Source organism: Anabrus simplex, chromosome 2 (genome assembly GCF_040414725.1).
Source record: "Anabrus simplex isolate iqAnaSimp1 chromosome 2, ASM4041472v1, whole genome shotgun sequence".
In the NCBI taxonomy this organism is placed as follows: Eukaryota; Metazoa; Arthropoda; class Insecta; order Orthoptera; family Tettigoniidae; genus Anabrus; species Anabrus simplex.
The window spans coordinates 74,845,218-74,860,471 of NC_090266.1; the positions used below are offsets into that span (position 1 = coordinate 74,845,218).

A 15,254-nucleotide genomic window follows, 5' to 3' on the forward strand; every position below is an offset into this window, starting at 1 on the left:
CCCGTGAAATTTCCGTTGAAATATAATGCCAGATGGATTCAATATGTGTGTGCCTCTTGGCAACGTTTGAAATCTAAACAGATTTTTCATGACTTGAGTATTCAGCTTTGGTGGTTCGATGGGGATCTTTTTCATCAATTTTTATTAGTTTCAGCAACTGCTACGCATTGTAGTTTTCAGCCCGATTTGACTGAGTTGAGTGATTGTTTCTGGATGCAGTCAATCTCAGGTAAAATAAGTGAGTTACATCCCACTCACGGTCATTCTAGAAGTGTTTGTTGTTTATCTCCAGGTGTATTCTAGGGTGGTCTCGAACATATCGGCCACGGCCGAATCTCTGTCCTAATTCCAGTGGAACGCCAACGAACTCATCCCACAATTACATACAACGGGGTAGATTATATCGTCATTGCGCCTCCAAATACCGTTATGTGACAATGCTAGGGGAGAAATAGTGACCCGCAGCACAAGTATCAGTTGGAACGAAAATTCGTTTATATAGTTCGTACAATGCTGAACTTTAGATGAGGGAACCTTTCCAGTCAGAGTTCTAAGCTGAAATATCATAGCGAGCGGTTTCTCTAGGCGCAACGACGATATCAGACGTACTTTATACTCGAAGAACGTACTTTGTATTTGCGTGTTTACAATAATTATTTAGAAGTGGAATTAAATGTTTTAAGTTAATCATACATACCAAAGAATTAGAATTATAAATAATAGTGTTTTTCTATCGGTCGTGTCCACAGTAAGAATCAAATGCAATTTTCCTTCGTGTATGTATGTATGGTATGCGCATCACGAGAAGACGACTGAATAGAATTGAATGAAAATCGTATGTAAACTAGGGGAGTAAGGCACTGAAGTCTAGGCTATAATAATGTACCTCACGCTGGGTGAAATGGTAGTTCGGGAGAAGACCTAGAGTTTAATTCTCTACTATATATGTCATTAGTAGTCCTATCTATAAATTGTACATAACATAAGTTATAGAGAGAAAAATTTTCGATCTTTTATGTCTTACACAGTTTTACCGGCTATGATAACATATGTATTCATGAATGTAGATTTTTGTGGCTTAGTCCATACCAAAGCCAATTATCATTTACGTGGAAATATTGTTCAGTCATGTTAACTGGCGATGGATATGACTTTTATCGTGATTGCCTTTAGGTGAAAAATCACGTGGTCATCAGCCCATATCGACAAGGAATATTGTGAAGATGACTACCAAAATGAGAAGAATAAGACAAGAGGGAGTCATGGAAGGAGGAAGATGGGGACATCCTGGCCTAATATAAGAGAGTTGGAAGGAAACCTACAATATCAACAGCCCATAAGAATGATCGACAATAACATTACACCGACTATTGTTTGTTGTGATGTGCTTTCTCTACTGTAGCGAATACTTCTGCTGTCACTTATCTCCGAAATAGCCGGGTTGAGTGGCTCAGAGAGTTGAGGCAATGGCCTTCTGACCCGAACTTCGCAGGCTTGATCCTATCTCAGTCCGGTGGTATTTGAAGATGCTCAGATACGTTAGCCTCGTGTCGCTAGATTTAGAGGCACGTATAAGGACTCGTGTGGGACAAAATTCCGGTACCTCACCGTCTCCCCAAACCGACAAAAGTAGTTAGTGGGACGTAAAACCAATAACGTTATTACCATCTCCGATAGATGGCACTGCTGCTGCGTGCCGTATGAGCTAAGGGAGTTACCTACCTGAATAGAACAGCCTGCCTGAATCTTTGCGGGAAGTAGCTGGGCCGTTTGATAATGTTATATTTTAGCATGCCATTCCTCAGGTTCACACCTGTTGTGATGAGTACAGGTAGGCTACGTGACACACTGATTCATCATAGAATTCAAGCTATTCGATTCCTGCTATGAGGTGCTGGTAGGAATCGGGAGTGTGCACACTTAAAGGAAAACTACAGAGCAGTGTTCACCGCTGTCTGTAGTCGGGTCATTCCAGCTCTGGAACTTGGCATTGTTAGAACGCCAGAGTATACTGTTCGCGAAAAGGGAGAAACCGTGCCGTTTTTAATTCGATCGAGCATTTCATATGACAGCATTGCTTCTAACCGCGACATGTCTGTCGGTTAATATTGTATTCTAACAAGAATACTGACGTCATTGTACTGACCTCCTGTATGTCCAGTTCAGTTTAATATTTGTCTTTGTCTCTCACAGCATCACGGAAAATTGGATTGGGTGTATTTTAATGAAGCTTTGTATTTCAGTTTTGAATAAGGTCGAGTCGCATCTTAGCTATACGTTTTAAAAAGTAATCAGCAGGAGAAGGCCACTTGTGCGCCGTAGAATGTGGGGAACAATATGAGGCGTGGACAAAAATGTAATCATGTACATGCTAAATGATTCTTTCGTCAACGACGGCTACTACAACTAGCTTCAAATAAAATGTAAATATAGCCAGATTAAAATGTACTTTAACCGCTATGTTACAAGCTACGAAAGTAATGAAATAAACCCAGCATTTTGACATTGACCTCAAACATCAGCTCTCACATGGAATTCTCCATGTGCCGTTTACTTCTAATAGGTTGTGTAGGGCCCAGAGAAAATGAACCTGAGCCTCATTGAATTGTTAGAACATTCCTTAGTAAATGAAGTCTATTCTACTAACTTGTTAGCCGGGCTGAGTGTCTCAGACGGTTAAGGCGCTGGCCTTCTGACCCCAATGTGGCAGGTTCGATCCTGGCTCAGTCCGGCGGTATTTGAAGGTGCTCAAATACGTCAGCCTCGTGTCAGCAGATTTACTGGTACGTAAAAGAACTCCCGCGGGACTAAATTCCGGCACCTCGGCGTCTCCGAAGACCGAAAAAGTAGTTAGTGGGACGTAAAACAAATAACAATATTATTATTATTATTATTATTATTATTATTATTATTATTATTATTATTAACTTGTTAGTCATAAACTTCGAGTTGGGCATAATGTGTTTCATTGATGTCTAATAGAGCGAACGATCTCGAAGTTGAATTTCGCGAAGAACCTTCGTACCATTGTTTTCGACGTATGTGTAAGATTCCCCACACCCCACTTGTTACTGAAGGATAGCACTAGGTTGAATGCCGAAACTGCAAATTTTTCTCATCAAATACACCAGAACGAACAACACCTACTGATATGCCCGACCATTTTTGAGACATGCTTTTCACTAGTTGTCTTGCATGTGGTCACGGCTTCTTGTGTTTTGTCAAACAATTCGCTTGACCGGATGAGGAGACTCGTAAAAGATGAGATGAGATCAGTATTGAAAACCGTTATGATAATGATAATGCACCAAATTAGAGGTCACTATCTTCACTGACTCAGTTTTCTTAAAACCAATAGAAAATTGTTCTTTTAGTTGCTACTCTCCAGAGCCAAAACGCTAGTCCAAAACACGTTGGCCCGGTGGTCGTTATAATGTTTGCAAGGAAGTGTGTTTATAAAGGAGTGCGTAAAACTCTTACAACTAGAACTAGTTCGCTTCAGATTTGTTTGCATGTGCCATATGCAAAAGAGTGGGCAGCGTTCCCTCTTCCGGGGATTGAGTGAAATTGCACCAGATGTGGCTCCGTAAAACCCATCTCCTTCACTTTAACTAGATTTTGTGACGATAGTATTCCATTAGCATTGCCTCTCACATACAAGAAAGGCACTCGAAGTTTGAATTTATATCGAGAGAATCTAATCCCTTCTCTGTCTAGTCGTCCTTTTGAGTTTCTGCACCTGGCAGCAACCAATGTAGCGAACAGAGCAAGGGGTAGATGGAGAGGACTGCTACTTCCTTCATGCGTTAATTCGGTTTCCATATGTATTTAATTTATTCATTATTTTTCACACTTTTACTTGTATCAATAAGCAATTCAGATATGTCGAATAGACTAGGTTTCGGCTTAACAGCTAACTTTTCGGCTCTACATTCGGGAGGCGGGAGGGTTGGCTGGCGTGTTAATGATTGTTCGGGGTTTTCCGTTCTCCTTCATTAAGACGAATGCCGGGGCAGTTCCTATTATAGGCCACGGCCGCACCCACCTCACCTTCTCCGCAAATCACACCCCCGATACAAATCTCCCTGGTCTGAGAGACGGCGTCACCGTCTGGCAGGCCCACCGTCCCCGTCAGGGACGGAATGGAAACTTGTAAAAGATACAGGAATTTCTGATGTCAGGATGATTTGAGATCAAGCGACTTGGCTTCGCAAAACAAGACGTGTAGCTGTTAGCTTTCATTCAGGAGACGGCTGATTCGAACTCCACCGTTGGCAGCTCTGTAGTTTTCCGTGGGTTCCCATTTTCACACCGGGAAAATGCAGTGACTGTACCTTAATTAAGGGCACATGTGCTGCTTCTTCTTCTTCTCATTATTGTTCCCCTTCATGCGGTCTGCTCCGAAGCCGGTACGCTGCTGTGGGTGCCGCTGGTTTTCGGAACATTAATAATTTTTCCGCAGATTTGTCGGTCTGTTGTGACACGGGCTTAAATTATAGTAGGCCTACCCCTGTGGGTGGTGGACGTAGACAAAGAATACACCCATACGGTATCTCCTGCCTGTCATAAGAGGCGACTAAAAGGGGCGACCAAGTGATGATGGAACTGGAAATATGATATTGTGATTAGTACCATTAAGTGAAGAACACCATGGGTCGACGATACTTGCAATTACTTCCATTATGTGAGGAACACAATCGTCTGCTTTGCCTGTGATTAGTACCATCATGTGCATTACCACGAGGCGGAGGAGGGAGCGCACGTCATCACGGACTGGCTGCGGTGCGCCTCCCTTCGTTGGTTCTCGTGCATTCAGACCGGATCTGCGTTACCTATGAGGGGTACTATGGATCTGCGTTGCCTGTGATTTGTACCATTATGTGAGGAGCACCATGGGTCTGTGTGTTACCTGCGAGTGGTGCCATGATGTGTGACATACCATGGGTCTAGATTACCTGCGATTAGTACCGTACTGCGAGGAACACCATGGCTCTGCTTTACCAATGATTAGTACAATTATGAGGGGCCAGTTACCTGGATTTTGGACACCTTTGGACAACAAGCATCATCTCAGAATATGAGGCACTGTAAATTGGATACACCGTGCGTGGTCCTGGAGAATATCGCCGAGAACATAACAGAGACATCTCGTGTGCATGACTTCCAGCTTTTCAAGGTCTCTCGTTTCAGAGGAATAAAAATTTGACGACGGAATGAAACGGAAACGTTCATGAAAGACATCGGATAAACGTAGAGCACTAGCAGTTGCTGATAACTGAATAACATTGAGGAGTGTCTGTTCAAAATGTGCTGTTTTCACTTCCAAAAGATAAATCGGTATTTCGTCCACATGCAGCCATGAGCAATTCACACCCGGAAGATGTAATTCCTTAAAATTTGTGCCGAACTTGATCATGGATACGTTCCATGGGCGTTTTATTTTACGTATCTTGCGCTTTTCCCACAACTTTCTTAAGGTAGTAATAGCACCTTTTGAACAGATACTTCTCCTTTAATAGTGATATATTGGTCACTTTCATATTACATTGCCCCGGGTAGTAGACTTCAACCTAATCAGTGATTTCAGCATTGGAAAGGGGAGAAGTGTATAATAACGGCGCCAGTCGAGAACATAGAGCGTGTTTGAGCGCTAGCCAGTGTATCTATTGTTCATGGAATGGGAAAAATTTGGGTTGTAGAACTTCCGTCCTCGAAAATAGTTTTCCTTGGTTTCCCATTTCAGTTCGAGGAAAATGATGGGAAATGCTATCAATATCACTTGATATCACGAGAACGAAGAATTATCTACATTCTGTATAAAAATCAGTCTGCAGCGATAAGAATCGAGGGCTTTGAAAAAGAATCAGCAATCCAGAAAGGAGTGAGGCAAGGTTGCAGTTCGTCCCTCTCCTTTTCAGTGTTTATATAGAACAGGCAGTAAAGGAAATCAAAGAGGAATTTGGGAAGGGAATTACAATGCCAGGAGAGGAAATGAAAACTCTGGGATTTGCTGATGATATTATTTTGTCAGAGACTGCAGATGATCTGGAGAAATTGCTGAATGGTATGGACAGAGTCTTGGGTAAAGAGTACAAGATGAAAATAAATAAGTCCAAAACAAAAGTAATTGAGTGCATTCGAACGAAGGCAGGTGATGCAGGAAATATTAGATTAGGAAATTATGTCTTAAAGGAAGTAGATGAATTTTGTTACTTGGGTAGTGAAATAACTAGCGATGGCAGAAGTAAAGTGGACATAAAATGCAGACTACCACAAGCAAGGAAGGCCTTTTTTAAGAAAAGAAAATTGCTTACTTCGAACATTGATATGGGGATTAGAAGTGTGTTTTTGAAGACTTTCGTCTGGAGTGTGGCATAGTATGGAAGTGAAACATGGGCGATAACTAGCTCAGAAAGAAACAGAATAGAAGCTTTTGAAATGTGGTGTTAGAGAAGAATGCTGAAGCTGAGATGGTTAGATCGAATCAGAATAAAGAGATACTGAATCGAATTGGTGAGAGGAGATCGATTTGACTATATTTGATCAGAAGAAGGAATATAATGATACGACACATCTTAAGACATCCAGGACTTGTGCAGTTGGTTTTTGAGGGAAGTGTAAGTGGTAAGAAAGGTAGGGGTAGACCAAGGTATGAATATGACAAGCAGATTAGGTCAGATGTAGATTGCAGCAGTTACGTAGAAATGAAAAGGTTAGCACAGGATAGGCTTGCATGGGGAGCTGCATCAAACCAGTCTATGGGCTGATGACTCAAACAGCTTAATCACATGATATCAGTTGATTATAGACGACCGGGCGAGTTGGCCGTGCGCGTTGAGGCGCGCGGCTGTGAGCTTGCATCCGGGAGATAGTAGGTTCGAATCCCACTATCGGCAGCCCTGAAAATGGTTTTCCGTGGTTTCCCATTTTCACACCAGGTGAATGTTGGGGCTGTACCTTAATTAAGGCCACGGCCGCTTCCTTCCAACTCCTAGGCCTTTCCTGTCCCATCTTCGCCATAAGACCTATCTGTGTCGGTGCGACGTAAAGCCCCTAGCAAAAAAAAAGAGTATAGACGCATGCATAAATTGAACATCAAACTAGCTACGTTGTCAGACGAATTTCACGCACACAGTAAATCTTCGAGGCTGTTGACTACGATAAGCCGTGTCGTCGCAGGAACTTGATGACAACTTGAGAATTGTATTGCAGTATTTAGTGGCAGAGTCCAGTATCTTCCTCAAGTCTTCTGAGGGTAATGAATGGAAATAATCTTCAAATAGTTAGTTAGTTGTGTCCGTCTAGCTCTTTGGCGACGAGAAGCTTGTTGGTCTTGACGCCCTCCAGGAAAGGAAATAGCTTTAGCAACCTGTTCTGTTTCTAACAATAGCAAGAATACTTCCTTTAACAGACTTGGCGGAATGTTTACACGCATCGGAGATCAGCCCCCACCACCACTCACGTGGCACGATGAAGTAAACAGTTTTCCCAATAAGGAACCGACGATCCCGGAACGTGGTCGTTTATTATAAACTAATGCGAATTTTCACCTTCCACTTAATATGGGGGCATACTTCGGTGTCTGACGTCCTTCCAGATCGTTATTCGCCTCAATATACGCACTGAACCACCTTCAGAAATCATAACTCCCTTTCAGTAGATCAGGCTTCTACACACACACACACACACACACACACACACACACCTGTCGGGAACACAGTAGTTCAGAAATGTCGTGTCGTTCTTCAAATACTGTGATAAGCGTGAGGGTGCAACAGATCTGTGTTGTGTGAGAAATCTCACTCATTCCATGGAACATATCATTAACCGCATTTCTTATTCACCCTGCGGGTAGTTTATGATAATATATTCATATTTGAACCATAGTAAGTCGAGATCTTTTTCATAGATGCCGGATGTTCAGTTTATTTGTATTCATCTGTGCCAGAATTACACTTGCAAATGTTAATTTCTTTTCAGAAAGCGTTTGCTGCCGTGTAAAGATACGTGACTGTCTGTGTGGAGAAGTTTGTCTCTCGTCTCCCGTAATGTAGTTACGGGATCGAACCTTGGCCCAGTAGATTGACCTGGTAACTACATTAACTGGAGCCGGACATTATTGCTGAGTAGTAGCTGATAGCGCGCTTCTCTCTAAGGCGAATCTGGATGTACGCAAGAGAGATTTTCGAAATGACAGATCACGTCCTAGTGATTCGGATTCTACGTTAACTATAGGATCCGTGGCTAATGGAATAGAGTTAATAAAACTCTAAGCTTTAAATTTACTGACACCGAGCGAGTTGGCTCGTGTTACGGGGAGCGCAGTTCTAAGTTTACAATCCGTAGCCCCAAAGGTGGTTTACCGTGATTTTTCGTTTTCATACCAGGCTAATGTTCGAGCTGTACCTAATACAAATGCCATGGACGCTTCCTTCCCAATCCCAGCCTTGTCTTATCCCATCGTCGCTATAAGACCTACCTGAGACAGTGAGACGTAAAACCACTAGAAAAAAAAGCGAAATACTGCAGCTGTAAGCTTGCACTTAATCTATTCAAACCACAACTGTCGGTGGCAATTAACTTTGTTTTTCGTAGTACAACTAGTTTGCACCTGAATTAATGCCTCATTTTCCTGTACGACTGTCGCCGAAAACCATTGTTTGTTAGTGGGACGTTGAACAGATAACCATTGCAATATCGTTATATGCGCAAGAGTTTTAAAATAAAATTTCAGAAATGAGATTGTATAAGACGAGTTTGCAGACATGTTTCTGAAGTGAGCTGATATTGAAATAAAAGGAATTATTCGTAATTAAAATACAGGTACTCATATCTCTATTTAAAGTTTACATTGTGACAGTTAATGACAAAGATTAAATCATCCCATTCCTGTGGTGGAAAACGTGGTATTTGTCATGGTGAATTATATTGAGAAAATTCCATGAAAGGCCTCTGATAATTGAATGGTTTGACTGCTACAAATTTCAACTGTCGGTTGTCATAGTTTTTTATATTTAAATTTTGAGTCACGGCTCACGCCTACAGACCACATGTTTAAAAATAAATGAAAGCGATATCCATGAGATATTTATTAAATTGCTGTTCAATACTCGTTTCTTCTTCGAAGTAGTATCATCATATATGGAAACGACTAAACATCGCAAAATCACACTGTTACAAAAATATAGTTTTCAACGAAATAAATTAACCACATTGTTGTTTTCTCTTTGAAGATATAGGAATCCTCTCAGCTGATATTTTCCAACGTTTGTACACTCATTTTTTAAATTTTCAGTGTCTTAAGTATGGAAGATTAATTGATATACATGAATAATTTATAAACTCATTTTCTCTCCCTTCTTCCGAAAGCAAAGAAAGTGGAAACTGCCTAAAGTAGATGTATTGTATGACGTTAATACTTGGGACTCTTTCAGAGAATGATTGCTGATTGAAAAGCAGTTTTATTTTTGTGCAGTTAGTCATACTAACTGAATGTTTCAATATCGTACATTACTATTTGATATCGATAGGATATTCAACCAATGTAGCTGAATTGTTTTGTTAGCAAGATAACAAAGCTTATGGAAGGAGGAAGAAGAGGTTATCGATGAATTTCCCAGCACAGGCCTCAGAAATATTGTGCAATCATTATTGCACAGAAATTCCTGAAAATTGTTTCAACTCATTGTGCTATCTCCCACTAGCCTCAAAAATATTCTCTTGTCATTAGTTCAAAGAATGACATCAACAATGCTAATGCAATTCCTAGTAAACACGTTCCACGGTAGGCTCAGAAGCTACGTTCTGCAGAGAGTCTAAGTTTGAATCCTCGCTGATTTCCGCTATCCGCAGTGGTTTTCTTTCAGGTCTCTATTTTCTCTCTCTCTCTCTCTCTCGCACATTGATTATTACATTAATATTTTGAGATTGTTAATAGGAGTTTTCTATATGCTTGCTTCGTATTTCGTAAAGGAAATCATGAATGACAAACTTCTCATTTAGGTATTTAGTTAACTACTGTCCTTCGTGTGGTGGTCGTGCTGCTGCTGATTCTAACGTGAGAATTATGAGAATTATCTATCAGATTTCATTGTCTCTAATATATTTCGACTTCTCGACCTGCAGATAAGTTTACTGTACAGATATATCCTTTATTCCTGTATAAGACCTATCTGTGTCGGTGCGACGTAAAGCAACTAGCAACAAAAAAACTGTAAAACATATGACTAGCATTGGTAGCACTGGTGAAAATGAATTGTTCTCTAGTCATCGTGAAAACGCAATGAATCATTACTAGCTGCTACCGAGGGAGCTGCGGTTCTACATAATCGAATAAAAAGTCACGCTCTTGTGATTTTAATTTGATGTTGGTGTCTAATCAGCAAGCATGGCCGAGTAGTGGGTGTGTGACGGTAGTGCTCCTCAATATCTTGTGATTTTGGTTGTACGTAGTTTGAATAACGAAGTGAAACCGTGTGCCTCTGGATGATTAAGGTTTGAAGAATTGATGTACGTATTGCATTTTTATTAGATCTTAATTAGTGATGTATTACGAGCCAAGTTTAAGTTATTTGAGGAAGAATCTGTTAATGTAAACATTGAGGTGAAGTGCTACCAACTTGAACATATTTCCAAAGAGTAGTGAAGAGCAGTTACCGTCAACTTACACAATCGATTCTTATATCGATCGTGATACCATTCTTCGCCACCATGAGCTCTTGTGTAGCATGTCAGAAGGCTGTTTCTAGGCAGGATATAAATTCTAAGATTCAGTGCGGTAACTGTCAAGGTTGGTTCCATTGCAAATGTGTTAATATAGGAGACGTTGAATTAAATTTCTTAAAATCTGAAAATCAAGTTTGGAGGTGTGCTCGTTGTGAAAAGGAAAGACGAAATAGTGTACATGGCTTGGAACTAGCAACAGCACCATCTATTGGCGACGTCTATCAGCTCTTACTTGAGTTGAAGAAAGAAATTGCAGAGGTTAAGAAATCAAGTATAGAGGCGGAGCGAGAGTTAGGCAAAAGTTTGGAGTAGGCTCACGTAAAATTGGATGAGAATGCAACATTCATTAAAAAGCAGTCGGAAGTAATAAATCAGTGCATGGAGAAAATGGAAAAATTGAGAGAAGAAAATTTAAATCTTAAGAAGCAACTAAAAGACACACAAATACAGTTAGATGAACTTGATCAGTATGGTCGTCGTAACACGGTTGAAATTTTAGGCGTACCTGAACGAGTTAATGAGGATGTTTATGAAATTGTTAAGCATGTTGGTCGAGTATTAAATGTGGAGATCAAGAATGAATCGATTGATGCATGTCATAGGTTGAAGAGGCAATTGCATCAAGCTTCAGGTGCCATTGTAGTGAAGTTTGTACACCGTAGTGTCAAGAATGAACTCAGTCAAAAACGCAAGGTTAAAAGGGATTTAAATGCGTCTCATCTCGGGTTTTCTGAGTATGAGACGGTGTATATAAACCACAGTTTGACGTCCCTACGAAGAAAGGTTCTTGGCCAAGCTCGAAAAATTAAGAAGGAGAGAAATTATGCTTTTCTATGGGTAGATCATGGAGGTAACATTAAACTCCGAAAAAGAGAGGGTGATCGGCAGGTGTTTAATCTAAAAACCCTGGACGATGTGTATGGATTAAATGAGACTGTGTAACTTTTTGTTTTTAGAAAAATGATTTTTAATGCAATTAATATTTACTACCAGAATGTAAGAGGGTTAAACACTAAAATTTCGGAGTTTTATGTTAACAATAGTGAATCAGAATACGATATTCTGTTGATTACGGAAACATGGTTACAATCTCATGTTGCTAACAGTGAACTGTTTAGTAGGGATTTTAATGTGTATAGAAAAGATCGTGGAGGTACAAGAAAAGGAGGAGGCGCATTGATAGCTGTTAAAGGTTCTATAGTATCAAGACAAATAACGTTAGATTTTGGTGATACTGAAGCAGTTTGTGTAAAAATTATAGTTAATGGTCACAGTTATGTAATAATGTCAGTGTATTTTCCACCTGCAACCAAATTGGAAGCATATTTGGACTTCTATAGATTGTTTGAAGTTAATAAGGACCTTTCCAATTTAGATATTATTATAGCTGGTGACTTTAATTTGCCATTAATTACTGGTGAGCAAAGTAATATTGTAAATTTTGGACCTGCATATAGAACCTTAGCTGAGTTTATGTCACTCTATCAGTTGCACTTGGTCAATAATATTCTTAATGCAAATGGAAATACACTTGATCTTATTATTACGAATGTTAACACATTAACAGTATATAGAGATGAGTGCCCCTTAATTAAGGAGGATAGTTATCATCCTGCAATTGCAGTCACGCTACTATTAAACAGACAGCGTAGCCATGTTTCACAACAACCTGAACAACCTAAGCAGTTATTTGACTTTAGAAGGGCTAATTTCTTTCAAATGTATAAAAGGTTCGAGCGAATGGATTGGTCTAGGATTGTAGAATTTACAGACGCTGACCAGGCTGTTGAGTATTTTTATGCTCAGGTACACTCTGTATTTTGTGAAACGGTACCTATGAAGAATTTTCACACAAAGAAAAAGTATCCTCAATGGTTTACTAAAGACATAATAAATAACTTGAAACTGAAGGAAATCCACAGAAAGCGAAGGAAATATTCAGAGTATAGTAGGGTAATATTTAAGCAGTTAAGGAGAGAAACGAAACATATGATCAGTAAAGCGTATAAGAATTATATTTCTAAACTTGAAGAGAATATCAAAAGTGATGTTAATCAGTTCTGGAGCTATATGAAATGCAAAAGAAATACCAAGGAGGGTCTGCAACAGGGCATGAAATTTAACAATATCTTACTTAATAATAATAAAAGTATAGCTGATGGCTTTGCAACCTTTTTTGGATCGGTATATTCGAAACCTCCACCAACCTATGATATTCCTGATTCATCTGATGTATATGTTAATTATCCGTTATCTTTAGAATTAGTGGACGAAAAGGAATATAAGTTAGCTATTAAAAAATTAAAACCTAAAAGGTCATGTGGTGTTGATGGAATACCGCCGTACGTACTGAAAGCATGTTCGAATTTGTTGGATTTTCCCTTACGAGCCTTATATAACATTGTGGTAAAAACGCAAACCTTTCCAAAAGTATGGAAGATAGCGAAAGTGTGTCCAGTTTTTAAATGTGGGGACAGTAAAAATATTGAAAACTATCGCCCTGTTTGTATTTTGTGTGCACCGGCTAAAGTATTTGAGCAAATAATGTACACGCGTATATTTAATCATGTGAGGGTCGGTATACATATCAATCAGCATGGTTTTATGCCAGGTAGATCAACTACGACTAATTTATTAAAATTTATACAATATGCTTATACCGTTTTGAATAATCAAGGACAGGTCGACGTAATATACACAGATTTTTCCAAAGCCTTCGACAAATTAGATCACGGCATTTTAATGAAAAAATTGTCATGCTTTGGTCTGACCCCTCCTTGGTTAAAACTGCTTGCATCTTATCTTAGTGCACGGAAACAATATGTTTACTATCATCAACATGAGTCTTTCACATACAATGTTACTTCTGGTGTACCACAAGGGTCTAACCTTGGCCCTTTATTCTTTATTTTATATATTAATGATTTGCCCACTAGAATTAGGTTTTCTCAGTGTTTATTATATGCTGATGATGTCAAACTTTATAAAGAGATAAAAATGTTGATGATATGTTGAAATTACAATATGATTTGGATTACTTATACGCATGGAGTATTGAAAATTGTTTGCAACTTAATATAAATAAATGCCGTTTCCTTCAGATTTCAAATAAGAAAAATACATTGAATTATAAATATAAAATTAATAATGAAGAACTCAAAGTTGTCCACTCTGTTAATGACTTAGGGGTAATTGTTACAAGAAATTTATCTTTCAAGGAGCATATTAATACAATAGTTAATGATTCCTATAAGAAATTGGGTTTTATAATTAGAAATTCAAGAGATTTTTCTAACACGTACGCACTCACCTTATTATTCAATAGTATTGTCCGATCAAAACTTGAGTATTCATGTATAATTTGGTCTCCATGTTATAAATCTTACCAAAATCAAATTGAAAGGGTGCAGAAACGCTTTTTAAGACACATTTATTATAAAAAATATAAGATATTCCCCTTTAGAAATTATGTTTCATATGAATTTTTGTTGAATGAATTTAAATATGTATCGCTAGCCAGTAGGCGTGTAATAGCCCAACAAATTTATCTCTATAAGATGGTTAATACATTAATTGACGATAATAGTTCGCTTCACGAATTGTGTTTTAATGTTAGAAAAGGAAATTTAAGATTTCGGCAATTGTTTATTACTCCAGTCTCCAAAACTGTATTTTTTAAGAACTCTCCGTTTATCAATATGTGTGAAACATACAATAACTTAGTTAATAAGTATCATATAGATCTTGACTTTGCTTATGAATATGACACATATGTAAATATATTAAAAGAATTTTTCTCGTCGAAGTGATTTGTTTATATGTATAATATTTACATGATTTTGTTACAATTTTTTGTTTGATTTATTAACAGGCTTCTGTATACGATATATTGTTTCATCCATTTCATGCAGAGCATTATCATCTCATTTACATAGCGTTTTCACATTTTCTTTTTGGTATTTCTATGTTATTTGTTCAAATAATTTGTAAAAGCCACCTATAATTGGAGCGTGTCTCTGTTGGTGGCACATGTATTAAATAAATAAATAAATAAATAAATAAATAAATAAACTTGTGGCCCGTGAACACTATATTTAAAGTTAGCTTCGTGCTTCTAATTGTATATAATATTATGATATTGTTTCTTCTTCTTCTTCTTCTTCTTCTTCTTCTTCTTCTTCTTCTTTACAGTGACTTTAGAATTTTGATATTATCTTATTCACTGACGCCTTTTATTTTTTCAGAACCAGGAACGAGCGATGGCAGCGTGGGTGCGGTAACCACCAACTCGCCCGTCAACAAGCGAAGAGGCTTTCCTGGGTGAGTCTAAATACTCATGTTGACATTACAGTATTTTGTGATACTGGGCTTGATCTAAAAATACCATCAGCAGACGTTTTAAATGCAGTACTTGATTTGTTGTCTAATGTTAAGGAATGGTATATTGTGCTTCAAATGTAGTGATTTGACGGGTTTTGAGAACGTGGGAATTTTATCCTTTTATTGTTTTCATATAATCATTCATACAG

General features: G+C 38.6%; 1 protein-coding gene across 1 annotated transcript in view; it reads left to right on the forward strand.

Moving 5' to 3' along the window:
* trio (trio Rho guanine nucleotide exchange factor) overlaps positions 1 to 15,254 on the forward strand; it is a 1,596,874-nt gene that overhangs the window by 1,325,531 nt on the left and 256,089 nt on the right. Inside the window, exon 33 of the mRNA XM_067140202.2 lies at positions 14,970 to 15,045. Coding sequence (XP_066996303.2) covers positions 14,970 to 15,045 — 76 coding nt within the window. The remainder of the gene's footprint in view (positions 1 to 14,969; positions 15,046 to 15,254) is intronic.